Source organism: Paroedura picta, chromosome 18, assembly GCF_049243985.1.
Source record: "Paroedura picta isolate Pp20150507F chromosome 18, Ppicta_v3.0, whole genome shotgun sequence".
Taxonomy (NCBI): domain Eukaryota; kingdom Metazoa; phylum Chordata; class Lepidosauria; order Squamata; family Gekkonidae; genus Paroedura; species Paroedura picta.
Window position 1 is genome coordinate 1,101,700 of NC_135386.1, and position 15,560 is coordinate 1,117,259.

The window sequence follows — 15,560 nt, forward strand, 5'->3', positions numbered from 1 at the left end:
CCCAATTTGCTTTCCGGGGAGCTCCACAATGACCCGGTGGGAAAATGTGTCTTTAGTATGTCCTTTCACCTACTCCTCCGGCGCCGGAAGCATCTGTCGCTCCGACTCAGCCCCACACAAGGGAAGGAGGAAGCTCTCCACGTGCTCCCCGCTTGGTTGGAGGGTGGGCATGGTTTCTCCCCCCCCCCCACACACACACACAGAAAATAAATCAAAACCGGTATTTTGTGTTGTGAGATCTCAGATTCAAAGCACCCTGCTTCACATTGCAGCTTGACACAACAGAACGTTTGCGACTGGCGGAGTTCCCTAAGGAAACGAAATGTCTCTTCTGCTCGGCAGGCAGAAAGTCCCAGGTTCAATCCCCGGCATCTCCAGTTAAAGGACCAGGCGGGAGGGGATGTCCTGCAGAAGGTCCCAGGTTCAATCCCCGTCATCTCCAGCTAAAGGACCAGGCCGGAGGGGATGGGAAAGAGCCTGAGACCTTGGAGAGTGGCTGCCTGTCTGAGTAGATAGTCCTGGCCGTCCGTTCTAGTCCCATTCGGGCATCTGGGCCGGCGTTCCCAGGTGTCCAGAAGAGGTCCGCGTCCAGCTACTCCAGCCCGTGGCTGTGTCACCCTCCCTCCCTCCCTCCCAGGGCAACTGTCCATGTTTGCGTTTGTGGTTGAGCATGACAAGGAGGCCGTCCTGTCCCAGGTAGACTCGGGGCGCTAATAGCTTGTCTTATCCCCCCAATTAGGGCTGAGGAGACGGGGCAGCTGGGAGGGCCGGTATCGGATTGTTATCCCGGCGTCTCCATTCAGATTTTGACAGGTCCTGCGGGGGACTGGCGCTCCTGCCGCCCCGGAGTAGAGAGCAGAGGATTCCACACAGCCACTTCCCACACGAGCGATGGATTTCCTGTCAGGGAAAATAAAATCACGCCTGAATTCATTTCAGGCATCTGGCACCCCTTCGGCATCTGCTGGGCCTTCAGTTCTGAAGTGCAGAGAGTGGAGGAAGGATCAGAATGCCAAGGACTCTTCCCCTCCGAGAGAGGAACGTTTCCGGGGCTTATTCTCAAAAACCAGGAGCGTTTGGATGCCGGAGACCTCTGTGCAGAGGCTGCCTTTTGAAGGGGGAGGATAAAGTTTGAGTCCAGGGGCACCTTGAAGGCCAACGAAGGTAGTCTTCAAGGTAGAAGCTTTTCCATGCAGGCAGATGAAGAAGAACAATCTCAGAGATCCAGAGTGTTTCCAAACCAACTTGGCCCAAGGAGCATTGGGCTCCACCAATCTGGCTATTTCTTTTGGAGGAAGGGATGGGTGGTCACCAGGGTCTGTCTGCCTCCTTGACAAGCGCCTTAATCTCTCTCTCTCTCTCTCTCTCTCTCTCTCTTTCTCTCTCTCTCCCGTGCCCTTGATTCCAAGCAAGAGGGAAACAGGCTAACACGGACAGGGGTGACTCAGCACAAGGGAAAATGGTGTGAAATCAAAAACCTCCCCGAAGCGGTTTCTCACCAGGCAGGAGGGAAATTGGGGCGGAGGTATTCAGATCAGGACGGCAAGCTTGTGAGATTCGGTCTCATCTCTCCCCCAGGTTGCTGTTTTAAAGATTTGGATGAATGGGAACGCTGGGCCCGATGGGCGTTCAAAGCCCGGCTCTCTAGAGAAAAGGAATCGCTCATCATTCCTGACGGAGCGGATCTGATCGACTGCGGGAGTCTCGGTGGCCGCGGGAAGCCGGTGAGTCTCAGCCCAGCCCCAGAGAAGCCCCTCGCCGTGAGGAGGGGAAGCCGCCTTCATCCAGGTCAGGACGGCCTGCTCAGATTGGCCCTTGCCCACCAGGGTCCGGAGCCTTTCCTGTCATCCACCACCCGGTTCTTTGAACGGGAGATGCTGGGGATCGAACCTGCGTAATGGCCCTGGCAGGAAGGGATGGGAAAGGCCTCTGCCTGAGACCCCGGAGAGCCTCTGCTGGGCTGAGGATAGGCCAGAGGTCTGACTCAGCCTCACAGGGTCCTGCTTGGCTTCCAGGATCTGGTGAGATGGGGCTGGGCTGGGTGTAGCTGCACAGAACGAAGCCTGTCTTCACACATTGTTGTAAGCCGCCTTGAGACTGTTTCGGAGAGGGGCAACCTAGAAGCCAAATAAATAAAAGGAGATAAACCAGTTCCTCTGCAGGGCCAACAGCAGGGCAAAGAGACCGAGGCCTTCCCCTGATGTCGTGTCCAGAATTCGGGGGCTTGGTGCTCGGCCTAGTCCTCCAGGAATCTCTCTAATCCCCCCCCCCCCCGAAAGCTGTTTCTGTCCCTGAGGCCATCACCACACCCTCTGGCTGTGGATTCCACATTCTCGTGGCTCTTGGGGAAGGGGTATTTCCTTTTGTCTGTCCCGAGCGTGCCGCCCACCGGCTTCATTGGCTGCCCTCAAGTTTTAGGGATTTCCGTCTATTCTCCGACGCATCCCAGTGTCTTATTGTGTGGATTTAAACGGTTCATCCGAGGATGACGGACCGTCTTTTTGTGATACCAAAGTTGAGGCTCCCAGGTGATTAAATCAGCGATGTCGGTTTACGGCTTTAAAAAAATTAGATATACCGAGTGTTTCAACTTGGCGTGTTTCAGGCCAAGGGATGGCCAGCATCTTTCTCATCTTCAAACTCAGATTCATGGCTCTAACTTAAAGTAACCGGATTATCATATTGTAAATTCACGGCAATCCATCTTTCCTCAGGCAGCGACCGTTTCTGGCGTCAGCCGAGCTCAAGTACAGCCTTTTATTAACTAGCACGGTTGTCCTTTTTTTTGGGGGGGGGGACAGTCTGTGATGCCTTTTGTCTTCACTATTCAGTGGGTTGCCCAACTCTTCCCACCAAGGAAGGGCATTTCGTTGACACCAATTACGCAGGAAAAAGAGGGGATGGTTAAGAGTGGCAGCCTCTAATCTGGAGAACCGGGTTCGATTTCCTGATCCTCCTCCCCATGCAGCCAGCTGGGTGACCTTGGGCCAGCCCCAGTTCTCTCAGGACTCTCTCAGCCCTACCTGCTGACAAGGTGCCTGTTGTGGGGAGAGGAAGGCAATTGGAAGCCGCTTGGAGACTCCTTCAGGTAGTAGAAAGTGGGGCATAAAAAACCAGCTCCTCTTCTTCTTCCTCTCTCTCCATGTCGCGTCCAGATTATTCTGTGCATGTGGAAATCCCACATCTGCCATCAGGTAAGGGAAGGTAACATGACCTCAAAAGCTGGTGAAGAAACAGAAGGCAGAGAAACGTCACCCGCACAGACACCTGGTTTTGCTCCTTTCCAGCAACCAGAAGGAGGAAAAGTACTAATTATCGAGGGAAGCACTAATTATCCAAGGAATTTAAACTATAAATATCAAGAGCTCAATGCCTCCCCCCACTCCTTCCCTGTGATGAACCCCACCTCATGGCCTTCTGCCGTCTTCCCCTCCCCTAGCAGAAACTCCTGAGATGGAAATGAAGACGGGGAGCTATTACTCCAGGCAAGGCTCTTCACAATCCTTACTCCACTGTGCAAAAGTCCTCAGCAAAGTCGGTTGTAAAATCCTTGGCAGAGGAACAGGCTGGGTTTCCTTGCGTGTCTCTCGTCTTTGCGTGTTTCTCGTCGCCGATCTGAGTCCGGCTATTGACACGATGGCCAAGAAGATCTTTGTACCACGTCTTTTGTGGCTCCCAATTGTTTCCCAGGGCAGGCCATGCACAGTCTTCCGCCTGAGGGGGGCTGAAAGGGGTCTTGTCTGGGACCCTTTGGCTGGGACCCTTTGGGGGCGATCTTCCACATGACGTGGAAATACTATTTTCTCGACGAGTCATCTCTAGCTCCAAGGGGGATTTAAAAAATGCTGTTCAATTAAAGGTTTGTCAAGTAGAAGTAACAAAAAGGCTGTGAAGGGCTAATTTTAGGCAAGGGCTGCGTTTCTCCTTCGCCTGCTGTTATTTTGCAGAGTCATTTCATTTCTGATGCGTATCCAGGAGTCAAACTGCTTCCGCCTCGCTCTCTTGTCTGTGGATAGACGCCCAAGAAGTGACCAAACCATTGGTGTGAGTCTGCTGGGCCATCTGTGAGGCAGAGGCTGCAAAACAGCTCGGTGGTGGGTGGATTGACTGGCATGGCATGGGCAAGACCCGGGTTCAAATCCGGAGCGGAAGCCAAGCCTTCGGAATTCTTCTGGGTGAATTTGGGGCATCAAACGCTCTGCCGACAGCCTGTGAATAAATATTTGCTCAATATTCACTGAATAGTTAATATCAGACCTTGTTATTCCGTGAGACTGGTGCACGTCTGCTAATGTAGCTTTAATCTTTTTTTATATATTTGGCTGTTGATACCTGACATGCCCCCCTCCCCCCCCCCCCCAGTACACATTTGACGTTATTAATCCATAGCGTTTGATGCAATTAGAGGGACGGAGCACCTTTCCTGTGAAGACGAGATCCGGAGGTGATGACTCTTTAGCCTGGAGAAACGACAGCTGAGGGTGACATGATCAAGGCCTACAAAATTATGCATGAGCTACAGAAGGCAGAGCAATAAATGAGCTTGGAACAGGTCAAAGGAAGTCCTTCTTCACCCAAAGGAGAATTCACAAGTGCCACAGGAAGTGGTGGCAGCTACAAGCACAGAGAGCCTCAAAATGCTTTGGAGAAACATCTGGAGCAGAGGCCCTTGCCTGACTGTTGGCCCCGCAGTGTAGGTGGGACACTCTGTCCGAGACAAGGATGCTCTGTCTCCTTGACGCTTGGAGGGCAACAGCAGGAGGACTGCTCGTGTTCCGGCCTTGCTGGTGGCCTCCTGGTGGCCCCTGAGTTTGGGCCACAGTATGACACAACGTTGGACTGGATGGGCCCTTGGCCTGATCCAACACAGCTTCTCTTATGTTCTTACGTTCTGAATTCCTGGAGATTTGGGGGGCAACGGAGGGAACGCTTCTGGGATTCTGGCCATACCGGTGGACCTCCTGGCGGCCTATGCTTCCGGCAGCAGTCGTGTGGGTCGAACAGCCATCTCCGAAGGGCCCCTCCTCTGCGACACGAGGCCCGAAACGCCGAGGCGAAGCCGGCGCAGCGACGGAGGCCAGCAGGGCTCGGGGTCAGGGCTGGCAGATGGTGTGGAGAGCTCGGGAGGCGCCCGACAGATGGCCGGGTACCGAGAGCGAGGCAGCCGGGCTTGGCTTTTGCGAGAGGAGCTCTGGAAAGCCGCATCAGAAGTCAGCCCTTTCCCGGAGACGTACTCGAGGCACGCTAAGCATTCGCCTCCAGGGACAGTCTGGCAGGGCCGAATTAACTGCAAGGATAAGTGTGGCAGGGCATCAGGCCTTGGCCAGAGTCCTGCGATGGAGGAGTCGGCAGCAACGACGATGGTATGTCAAATACGCTCTTCCTGGCCTGGAAATCAACCGGCTCTCTTTGCGCGGAAAAGATTCCCTCTTCCGGGCCGATGGGACGTTCTGTCGAAAGGCAGCATCCTCGGAAGAGTATCTCCCGGGGCAGTCTGGGGGAATCAGCCCAGGACTGAGCTCCGGATCTCCCCGTTGCTTCAGGGAATCTAACATCGGGGTCAAGTAGCCCGTGATCCCTGGCTTTCAGCTGCAGATTTAGGGGCTTTTCTACATTCCAAAACAGAGCCAGGTTTGAGTCCGCTGCTTTCTGGTGTTTCAGAGGACCCACATGCCACGTATGGCAGGAAAGGTGGCTAGTCAAGGAAGCAGGTTCCTTTGAAACATGGCTCTGGAGGAGACACCTGCTAAACCCCGGCCCCAAAGTCAAAGCAGTGGGTTCAAGATCAAATGGGCCCCGAGCAGCAGGGCTTCATGGGGCAGCATGGTGGCCTCTCATCTGGTGAGCCTGGGGTGATTCCTCACTCCTCCTCCACATGCAGCCAGCCGGGCGACCTTGGGCCACGCATGATCCTGTTAGAACTGTTCTTACAGAGCAGCTCTGTCAGAGCTCTCTCAGCCCCACCTAGTTCTCAGGGTGTCTGCTGCGGGGAGAGGAAGGGAAGCCGCTTGGAGACTCCTTCGGGTAGAGAAAAGCGGGGCATGAAAACCAGCTCTCCTCCTGCCTGGATAGCCCGGGGCAGCCAAATCTCATCAGACCTGGGAAGCTAAGCAGGGTCAGCCTTAGGTGGCCTTTGGATGGCAGATCTCCAGGGAAGATGGGCACAACCCCGAGGCGATCCCACCCTGGTCCCAGGCTGAGCAGGCAAGAGTCACTGCAGAAGGCAGTCCTGGTAGGGGAAGCTGCAGGAAGCAGGCAAAGGGAAGGGGGTGGACGGGTGCCCAGGATGTCCCGGCCCCTGGTTTGTAGGGCTGCTCGCGATAGGACGTTTTGGAGGACTTGATGGCACTTGGCATGCGCACAAGGTGCCCTGCGGTGTGTCCAGGTGGAAGCGGCCCTGCGCACAGCCTCCCGCCACAAGGAAAAGGTACCGTGGCATCTCTGGACTGGCTTGCCGGAGCCGTTTGTGGCTCAGAAGCTGGGATGGCGTTTCCCCAGCGCCTCCCTTCGCGTTCAGCCTCGTTTACGTAACTCTGGCCCAGCACGAGGGGGGAAAGGAGCAGTTTCAGAGTCCAGGGCTGAGCAAGGCGATGTCGGCCAAGGTAACGACGGGCCCCAGGTGCGAACTCCACTTCACAGGTACTGCGCAGCCGGGAGCACTTGTTAGAACGGGCCGTGTGATCCAGCATCCGCACCACCGCCCACGTGCGCCCGGCTGCAATAGTAAGGCCGGGGGCAGCCCAGTTGAAGCAGCCGGGCTCCGCTTCCAGGCACGGCAAGGGGGTCTATCCGGGGGGCTGTGCAAAGGGGCCCGCCTGCAGATGTGGGGAACAGCCGTTGGCCATTTTTGCTGCCCGGGGCAAGTCAGAAAGGGCTTATTCTGCTCCGGGGAGCCATGCCTTTGAGACGGGGAAGATTCAGTGGGGAGAGCCAGGGTGGTTATAGTGTCAGACATTCCCTGCTCCTCCACATGCAGCCAGCTGGGTGACCTTGGCCCAGTCACAGTCCTGATAGAGCTGTTCTCTCAGAGCTCTCTCAGCCCCACCTGCCCCACAGGGTATCTGTCGTGGCCTGGCGGAAGAGGCCCAGTGGAACTGCATTACCAGTCAGGGCCCGACCACCAAGACCTGCCTGTGTCCTGTGCTCCTGAAGTCCCCGGTTCGAATCTCCCCCTCTCCCTCAGATCAAGTGATGGCATCTGTAGACTTCCAGCCGCATCTCTAGTCTTCCTGTCGGCAGGATGAGTATCCCAGCCTAACGGATGGGTTTCTCTTGGGGAAGAACTCCCGGCTGAATGGGCCTGAAATGCTTCGGAGGCCGGAGGAAATCTGGGAGTTTAATTATTAGCTAACCACGCTGGAGATGGATCTCCGTCTATTCTGAGCAGGGACAGGGGATCTCCGGCACGGAGCGCAACGTGGCTCCGGCCATTATTTGCTCCGCTTCATTGGCTTCTCGGCAGGGCGGCAAGATGCCGTTTGGGCTGGAATCGGCTCTCCTTTTGCACAGCCGTCTCCGATAACGTTAGCCTGGCTTCCAGCAGCCGTCGTATTGGTCAATCAGCCATGGCTGAACTGTGAAGGTGAATTGACCCCCCCCCCGCTTAGGATGGCTCAAGCCCCACTCCCCTAAAGCAGTCCAGGATAGAGGGGGCAGCCTAGAGATCTGCCTTTGTTTTCAGAGCCTTCCCTTCTTTCCCCCACCACAGGCCCCTTTGTCAGGCAGAAGGGCCTGAGAGAGCCCCGAGAGAACTGGGACTGGCCCAAGGTCGCCCAGCAGGCCTCCTGTGGAGGAGGAGGGGGACTCGCACCTGGCTCTCTTGACTAGAGCCCCCACTCAAATCATGGCCTCTCACAGGCTCAGAGGCCAGGAGCAACCCTCCCCTCCCCCTCCCCAGCCTGCTATTCCTGGTGCCCAGACAAGGCAGCTGCCTGAAGTCGTGGTCTCTGTTTGCGCACGTGAGGGAGGGCGACTGATGCCGCGGGGGGAAGGTGGTCAGCGTGGCTTTATGTGCCCATAGCCAGAAAGACTCCGGGAAGCTCGGAGCAGATGGGAAAGGCGCTTAGCCGGAGCGGGAGCGCGGCCTAATCCTGGCTTTTGCGGAGTACGGCCTGGCGGCTGGCCCTGGGAAGCAGCACATCCACAGGCTGCGGTGGTAATGCAGTGGCCGAGCCGAGGCCAAAGCTCGGGAGGGGCCTGCTGTGAATCGGGGTGGGGGTGGGGGAACCCCCCGAATTCCGCCAGCTGCTTCCTTCGAGGCAAGCACAAGGTAATCCTTCCCTTTCTGCCTGGCTTGTACCGATGCAAGGGAAAGCGCAGGCAACTCCAGCCTACAGTTCCCCGAACCGCAGTCACCGAACCGACTGCCGGGGCTGTGTCTCCTCGATGGGCGACGGGTGTCGGTGGGGCCATTGCGGCTTCCCAGGCAGCTTCCGAAACACCCGGGCTCCTCTATCGCAGCCGAACAGGCCCCCAGCAAGCACGCCAATGGGCCTTTTGGCAAAATGATAACTGTGTGGGGTAAAACTGTACTGGAATAATGAAACCGGCGCAAAAGAACTTAAATTAGAATGTTTATGATAAATAATTAAGCATTCTGCAGACGCTGCTAAAAATACCAAAAAAGAATATTAAAATCAGGAGGAAGCCATCTCGGGCGGCCTTCAGGCAGCACCTGGACGGTTGCTTCTCAGGGCGGCTTGAGGCTGATCCTGCCTTGAGCAGGGGGTTGGCTAGATGGCCTCCACGGCCCCTTCCAGCTCTGAGATTCTAGGGACAACCCCAGATGGAGAAGGAAACTTGGGCCAGTCGTTTTAGTAATAAGGGCAGGGAAACCCCAGAGAAAATGGCTGCTTCGGAAGGCGGACCCTCGCTCGCCCTGAAACCCCTCCCTTCTCCGGTTCCCGCCCTCCTTAGGCTCCACCCACAAAACTGAATCCTAGAGAGGCCGTGTTTTGTCTCCTTGCCGCACACTGCCCCCTCGAACACCTCCCTCGCCGTTGCTTCCTGCAAGGCCGTCATTCTGCAGCAGTTTCACCCTGCCTCGAAATGCATTTAATCTCCCCCCCTCCCCCTTTTAATCTGCTTTCCCTAACCCTAACCCTAATTCTCCTCGAGGATTTCTTGACCTGCTCTGCCAGCGATGCGCGACGCGGGGAATCTCATCATGCCTGGGATGACTATTTTATCGGCTTACCCCACATTTCATAGAGCTTGTTTCCCCAACTCTGTAGATATTTCATGTTCACCGCTGAGGCCAGTGGCGAGGAGTTGGTCTCCGTACAGATAATGGCTGCACAGATAAGGCAGCAAATTGATTTGTTTCCTGAGACGCGGCGCTCCGTAGCACTAGGTAAGCGGAGCTCGATCGCTGGGAGTTGGGCTGCAAATTGTAGCTCTGGGGAACAATTTGAAAATTGCAGCGTCAAACTTTAATAGCTAAAAAATGCGATTCTCTCCCCCCCCCCCCAATTCCTGCAGACCACCCTGAGCTCCCCGAGGAAGGAGAGATGAGGACAGCAGCAATTTTGTTCTGTCTCCCACACACACGGTCTAAGTTGCGGAGAAATATTTTTTTTATAAACTATAAGAGATTGTTTAGACAGAAAGATAAAAACTAACAAAAAGGAGTACACTGCTAAGGAGGAAAAGAACAAAAGAGAAAAAGAGAAAGTATACAGATTTATAAAGATAAGACTTCTGATTTTCCCTATTACAAGTATATGCAAAATCACAAATTTATAATTACAGAAGAAAGACGCTTCCTTTTCCTCTGTTTTCTAGATGTCTTGTCCTGTAATCATCAAAACGGCAATTCACTTGTTTAATTTTTGCGCAAAAAGTCTATAAGGGGTTTCCAGTTAGCCATAGTAGTAATAATAATAATATTTAATTTTTATACAACTGCTGCCCATGTGGACTTGGTAAATCTTAAGTCGAGGGTTTCCCGGTGTCTTAGACTCTTGACCCTGGTGTGGTTGGGTCGCCAGTTCTGTGTGGGGAATAACATAATAATAATAATAAATACATTCTGGGGATTTGGGGGTGGAGCTAAGGAGACCGGGGCTTGGAGAGGGGAGGGGCTTCTATGGGCTATGCCATAGAGCCTTGCTTCCGAAGCAGCCATTGTCTCCGGTGGGGGGAGGAGCGGATCTCTTTTGTAATCCCAGGAGATCTGTAGCCACCCCCTGGAGGAATGTGAATGTGAACCTAGCTTGCCTGGGTCTCCTTTGGGCTGATGGCGTATCGGTTTAATGCCTGTCTTTTATGGGCCGCTCTCATCTCCACATTCCCACAAATACCTGGGAGTGGAGAATCTACAAGAAGGAGAATGTAAAAAGCAGACATTTCTTGGAGAAACCCAGGGAGTTTGGAGCACCACTCTTCTTCTTCCTCTTTAATCAGGGAAATAAAACAGATAGCTGGAATCGAACGCAAACCCCGTTCCAACACGTTCACGTCGGGCTTAATCAGCCCACATTCATTCTGCTGTTCCGGCATGTTGAAATACACAAAGCGTTCCCAAAACATCGTCTTCATAATGAATATTTGTAAAACGCCCTGTTAATATTCTAACGCAAATTGCTTCAATGGGGAAATTAAAGTTCCCACGTGCGAGTCACAATTTTTCTTGTTAAAAAACAAAACCAAAAAACCAAAAGTCACATGTCTTTCTTTAAAAAAAAAGAAAAAAAAGGCCTACTCTTAGGGCTCCAGAGAGAAACTGTCCGGATTATTTTTTTTTTTAAATCTCACCCTTATATCCGTCTCAACACTTGCAGGCCCTCGCCGCCCGAAATCTTTGCACCAAGCCCGTGTGCTGCTTGTCGATCGCAGTTCATTTGCCTGAGGTTCTGCAGCACGTTTCTTCTTCTTACTTGCAAATGTCGCTTTTCCTGTCGGGAGGGGAGATGGGGGAGAAGGAAGAGTCGGTTTTTATACCCCGCCTTCCTCCCCCTGAGAAATCTCAGGAGTGGCTTACGGGTTGGTTGGGTCCGCAGCACCAGAGCCCGGGCTGAAAGAGGGAAAAGGGGGGAGAAGAGAGGCCCTGACCCCTGGGTGGGGGAACACAGGGCCTACATGGATAAACTGGTCCCGCCTGTGGCCATCACCACATCCTCTGGCCTAACGGAGACAGGTCACTGAGCTGCTTATGCCGTGCTTCTGCTCTCCTCCTCCTGCCCTTCGGCCGCCTGATGCCTCAAAGCCCTTCTGGAGCCTGACAGGAGCGATAGAGGCTGGGCCACCTTTGGCCTTTCCCCTTCCCCTATCCCAGAGCAAGGGGGGGGGATGCCTTCCCTTTAGTCTTCTCAGGGCTCCATCCGCTCCTGTCATCGCTGCCCAGCCGCCAGGCTTTCGCCGGCTCCTCAACGGCAAGCTAGGATTACGCCCGATCCGATGGAGCTCGGATAATATTTTCGCAGCGTCTTCCTTTGTAAAAGCTGCAACATTTCGCTCTGGGCCTTTTGATTTATTTCGCCATCTGCTGAGAACAGGCTGTTATCGACAGAGGTGATTGCAGATTCCTTTCACGTTGCCGGAGTTTGGCAAGCAGTCGATAACCTTGAAGACGAGGTGCCAACAAGATCTTCGGCATATCAACTAACCTCCCGGGGGCGTCTTAATTGATATCTGAATGAAGCCTGCCGGAATCCAAGTAGAAAGGGCGGATTTGGCCAGAAGGGGCAATAAGAGATAATCTCCCCTGGGTTTTATACATCCCTCCATCCCTCATCTCTCTCTTTCCCCCCTTCCATCCATCCATCCATCCATCCTTAAGCAGCTTATATCTTCCTTCCTTCCTTCCTTCCTTCCTTCCTTCCTTCCTTCCTTCCTTCCTTCCTTCCTTCCTTCCTTCCTTCCTTCCTTCCTTCCTTCCTTCCTTCCTTCGGAGCTTGCCAGGCCACAATCCCCCATGGAGGGGTAGGGGTCACAAGATGTGGCAGCCCATGTCCTTGAGGCCTCTGCTGGGCCCTCTGACCCCTTCTGAAATGCCAAGTGACCGAGACAGGGAAGCCTAACATCTTGAGGAGAAGGAGAGCTGTCCATCAAAGGAGTCTCAAAACAGCTACAATTGCCTTCCCTTCCTCTCCCCACAACAGACTCAACAAGTAGCTCCTTGCAGGCTGGAGCAAGTTAGAAGCGCCCCTGGGAAGAAGTGGTTGTCAGGACAGTCCAAAGACCACCCCCCACCCCCCAGGAAGAGGGGCCGCTTGACTGGCATCCAGAAGGAGCAGCCGAGACAGCAGAACAGGAGCATGTTTGGGCCCAGCGAGGAGCTTGACAGACGGTTAGTGGAGCCAGCTGGGAGTCGGAGGTCAAGGGAGCAGGCAAGGGGGAGAGATGTAGACAGCACTGGGAGGGACGGGGTGGAGGGTGGGGGACAGAGGCCATGAGACACTGGTCAGAGCGGCATTTCCCACACAGCACCAAAACATCCCGGTGATGCACACCTGGTGCACGAGAACAAGGGAGCCAAACCCGCCTGCCTTGTCCTGCTGGGCCTGGATGAGATCAGACTAGCCGGGGCCATGCGGCTCAAGGCAGAGGCACGAAGGGGGGGGGGGTGTAGCCACCCTGGACTCCTTTGGGGGACTCCCATCCCAGGGCTGGCCGGGAGTGACCCTGCTTAGCTTGGGAGATGCAGTGAGCTTGGGCCGGGTCAGGGCCTTGGGCCTTCTCCAATCAACACCTGAAGCTCCTCGGAGCTCTCCAGGGTGCTGGCTGTGCTGGACAGCTCCTGCCACTGAGGGGTCTGGTGGGGACAGCTGAGCTCCCCTCCAGGCCGGGACAGGATCGAACACGAGGCTGACTCTGAATTTTAAAGGCCCCTAATAGTCAAGACAGGATGTAAAAAGGAATCTAAAGGGCTTTTTTTTTTTTAAGCTAAACCTTTCTCCTTAACGCCGTCCTCTTCCCTGCTGCCGCTCTAATGAGCTCTTGGTGGCATTAGCTGATTTTATTAAATATTTTTGGATGCCGTCCCAGTCGCCACTTCACCTTCAGTTAAGGTGAACTTCTGTCCTTTGGTGGGAAAAAAAAAATCTTCCATTGATCTCCTCTCTCTTTAAAGTCCCGCCGAAACGTGGGAGAGCGAACGGCAGACATATAAATTAAGCCTGCAAACAGTCGATGCCTCCCCTCCCCCCCCCCCGCCCCTCCGAGAGGGTCTTGCAAAGCAAAGCAATTTCCGCAGAGCGGCCCAAAGGCACTCCCTCGCGGACGGCCGACCTCGCAGGGCAGGCCCCTTGGTGAGCGGCCTTGGAATGACCCCTCCTTACGGGTAACAAGCAGGTGGGAAGCTCCTCGGGGCTCCCGGCCGGCCCTTCGGTCTCTTCCTCCCCTGCTGTGCGGCTCCTCTTTGTTCCGGTGTGGCCTTCACAGCAGTGACTCCTGGGGGGCTGTGGCCATGGGGGCAGAGGGACAGCGTCCCTAGGAGCGTGGGGCCCGAGAGGGCTGGGGGGCGGGGGAGGCCCTTTCCGAGGCTCAGGGCCTTCGCTGGGGCCCGGCCTGCAATGGGGCCTGAGCAAGAAGTGTCCGTCTGTGCGCCTTCTCCTCCGAGGCCTCCATTTTGCATCCAGACATTACAACAACCCCGTTTGTCCTCGGCAGGCACAAACAAGGCCTGTTCTCGTGACTCCCTAGGCCAGAATCGGCCTGCATTGTGTTGACTTGTGCCTTGCTTCCTCTGCACAGGGAATCGTAGCAGACAGACCAGGGCTCTGCGCTGACTCAAGGGCCGCTCCCTGTTACCGCCTCGGTGAGTGAAGGCTTCCGTGGACACGGGTGCGAGTTCTGGTTTCCCCAGGTGTGAACAGGGCCCAATGCGGCATGTGAGTTTCCAGTTCCTCCCCGCCCCCAGCAGTCGGCCTCCCTTAAAGGTGTCCTTGCAGTCACACTTTCAACAAAGATTTAACGTTTTACCAAAAAAAGGACCTCCCCAAAAATATTTGCTCTAAACCGTAACGTTGAAGGCCGAGGGGCGGCGGCGGAGCTCAGAGGGAGTTAATTAAACCCGGCGTCCATTTGAAGTGGTTGCGCTGAAGTCAGTTTTTTAGAAAAAAAACGAATGCAATATGCTAATTACCCCCAAAAACTCCCATCAAGCGGCATCTCTCAGAGATGACAAGCCCCGTACTTCGTTAGAACTTCTTGAAGTCTACGAGAGAGGCAGAAATCGCCCTTGAAGGTCCTCCGCTGGAGAGGCCTTCTAAGGGGAGACATGAAAGGGCATCCGAGCCCACCAGCGAGCGAGAGGGGGGGCAGCCTGGCTCCGTGCTTCACTTGGCCCCGCCGAGGGCTTCAATCGCTCCGAACTTGCAAGTCGGCGATCCCAGGACAGTCCTGGCTCATTAGCCAGATCCCGCAGCCGCGTCGGCCGGGCCGGCTGCAGCAGGGCAGCGAGGGGGGTTCTGCGCCCCTTGGAAGCGCCCGCCAGGCCAGTCAACGCCCTACCTGAAAAATTAGCCTTCCAAGAAGTTTAGTGCTTGGTTGAGAGGCCACCAAGGAAGGCTCTGCAGAGGAAGGCTGTGGCCAACCACCAAATACTCTCAGTCGACTCTGCCCGGCAGCCGCTCTCTCCAGGGTCTTCCCCGTCCCCTCCTGCCTCGTCCTTTTAACTGGAGATGCCACCGGGGACTGAAGGGAGGGCCTCCCACATGCCAAGCAGAGGGGCCAGGGCCCCTGGGCCACGGGCCCTGCACAAGCGCCACAAGCTAAGTTCAGCTATTGTGAGCATGACCTCATGCTCTATCAAGAGATTCCTTAACCAGCTGGAGTTGGTCCTTAAATATAAAAACCACTGTCCCTTGAAAAAGCTGAAAGGCCTTTTTTCGGACTTGCCCAATTCAGGACGCAAGGAGGGCCGTGGCAGAGGAGCTGTAGCTTGGCTGCTGCTTCTGCCGCTTCTCCCGAAATGTTAAATTAAAGCGGATAGATGGCTGCATCCCCCCCCCACCCCCCAACCCCTGTTGAAAAAGAAAGAAAGCTATCCGAGATCTGGAAATGAAATCCTCATTGGAGTTCGTTTCCGAAGTTGTTTTGGGGGAGGGAATGAAAGGCGCTCTGCCTTTTCCGTGCCGGAGTTGGGTGGTTGGGGGGATTTTAAAGGTTTACCGAGACTTTGATCACGGATCTTTCATACAGGCTCCTTTCGAAATCTTTTCTTCTGTAGGTAGGGAGCCAGGAAAGATTAGAAATATGAAACATTCGGAGATGATTTCTGTTCTCCCCTGGCAGAGCTGTGCTGGACCCTTGGTGGCAACAACAAAGAGGACTGCATCTGTGGAATCTCAGCCTGCTAGGCCACTGGCTGCACCTGTTGAATTTTGGGGTATGTTATGCTGCGGGACTCCCCACCCCCTGCCCCCAATCATGCTGTCTCAGAGCTGGAATTTGTGAAATCAATAGAAAGAAAGGGGTCCAGTGTGAGGCAACATGGAAGACTGGGGTGTGTTTTGGAGAGGTGAAGGGGTTGTGGGGAGGTCAGGTGGCCAAGGAGGGACCACCAAGGAGGGCTCTTGACAAGGGTTCACTGGGGTCAGAGGGCCAAGGGCTGTCCT

The 15,560-nt window shown here is 54.9% G+C and overlaps 1 protein-coding gene across 1 annotated transcript in view; it reads left to right on the plus strand.

Moving 5' to 3' along the window:
* Nucleotides 1–9,333: 9,333 nt before the first annotated feature.
* RORA (RAR related orphan receptor A) overlaps nucleotides 9,334–15,560 on the plus strand; it is a 203,522-nt gene continuing 197,295 nt past the window's right edge. The window contains exons 1-4 of the mRNA XM_077318290.1: nucleotides 9,334–9,352; nucleotides 12,102–12,289; nucleotides 13,696–13,759; nucleotides 15,173–15,331. Coding sequence (XP_077174405.1) covers nucleotides 15,199–15,331 — 133 coding nt within the window. The 5' untranslated portion in view covers nucleotides 9,334–9,352; nucleotides 12,102–12,289; nucleotides 13,696–13,759; nucleotides 15,173–15,198. The remainder of the gene's footprint in view (nucleotides 9,353–12,101; nucleotides 12,290–13,695; nucleotides 13,760–15,172; nucleotides 15,332–15,560) is intronic.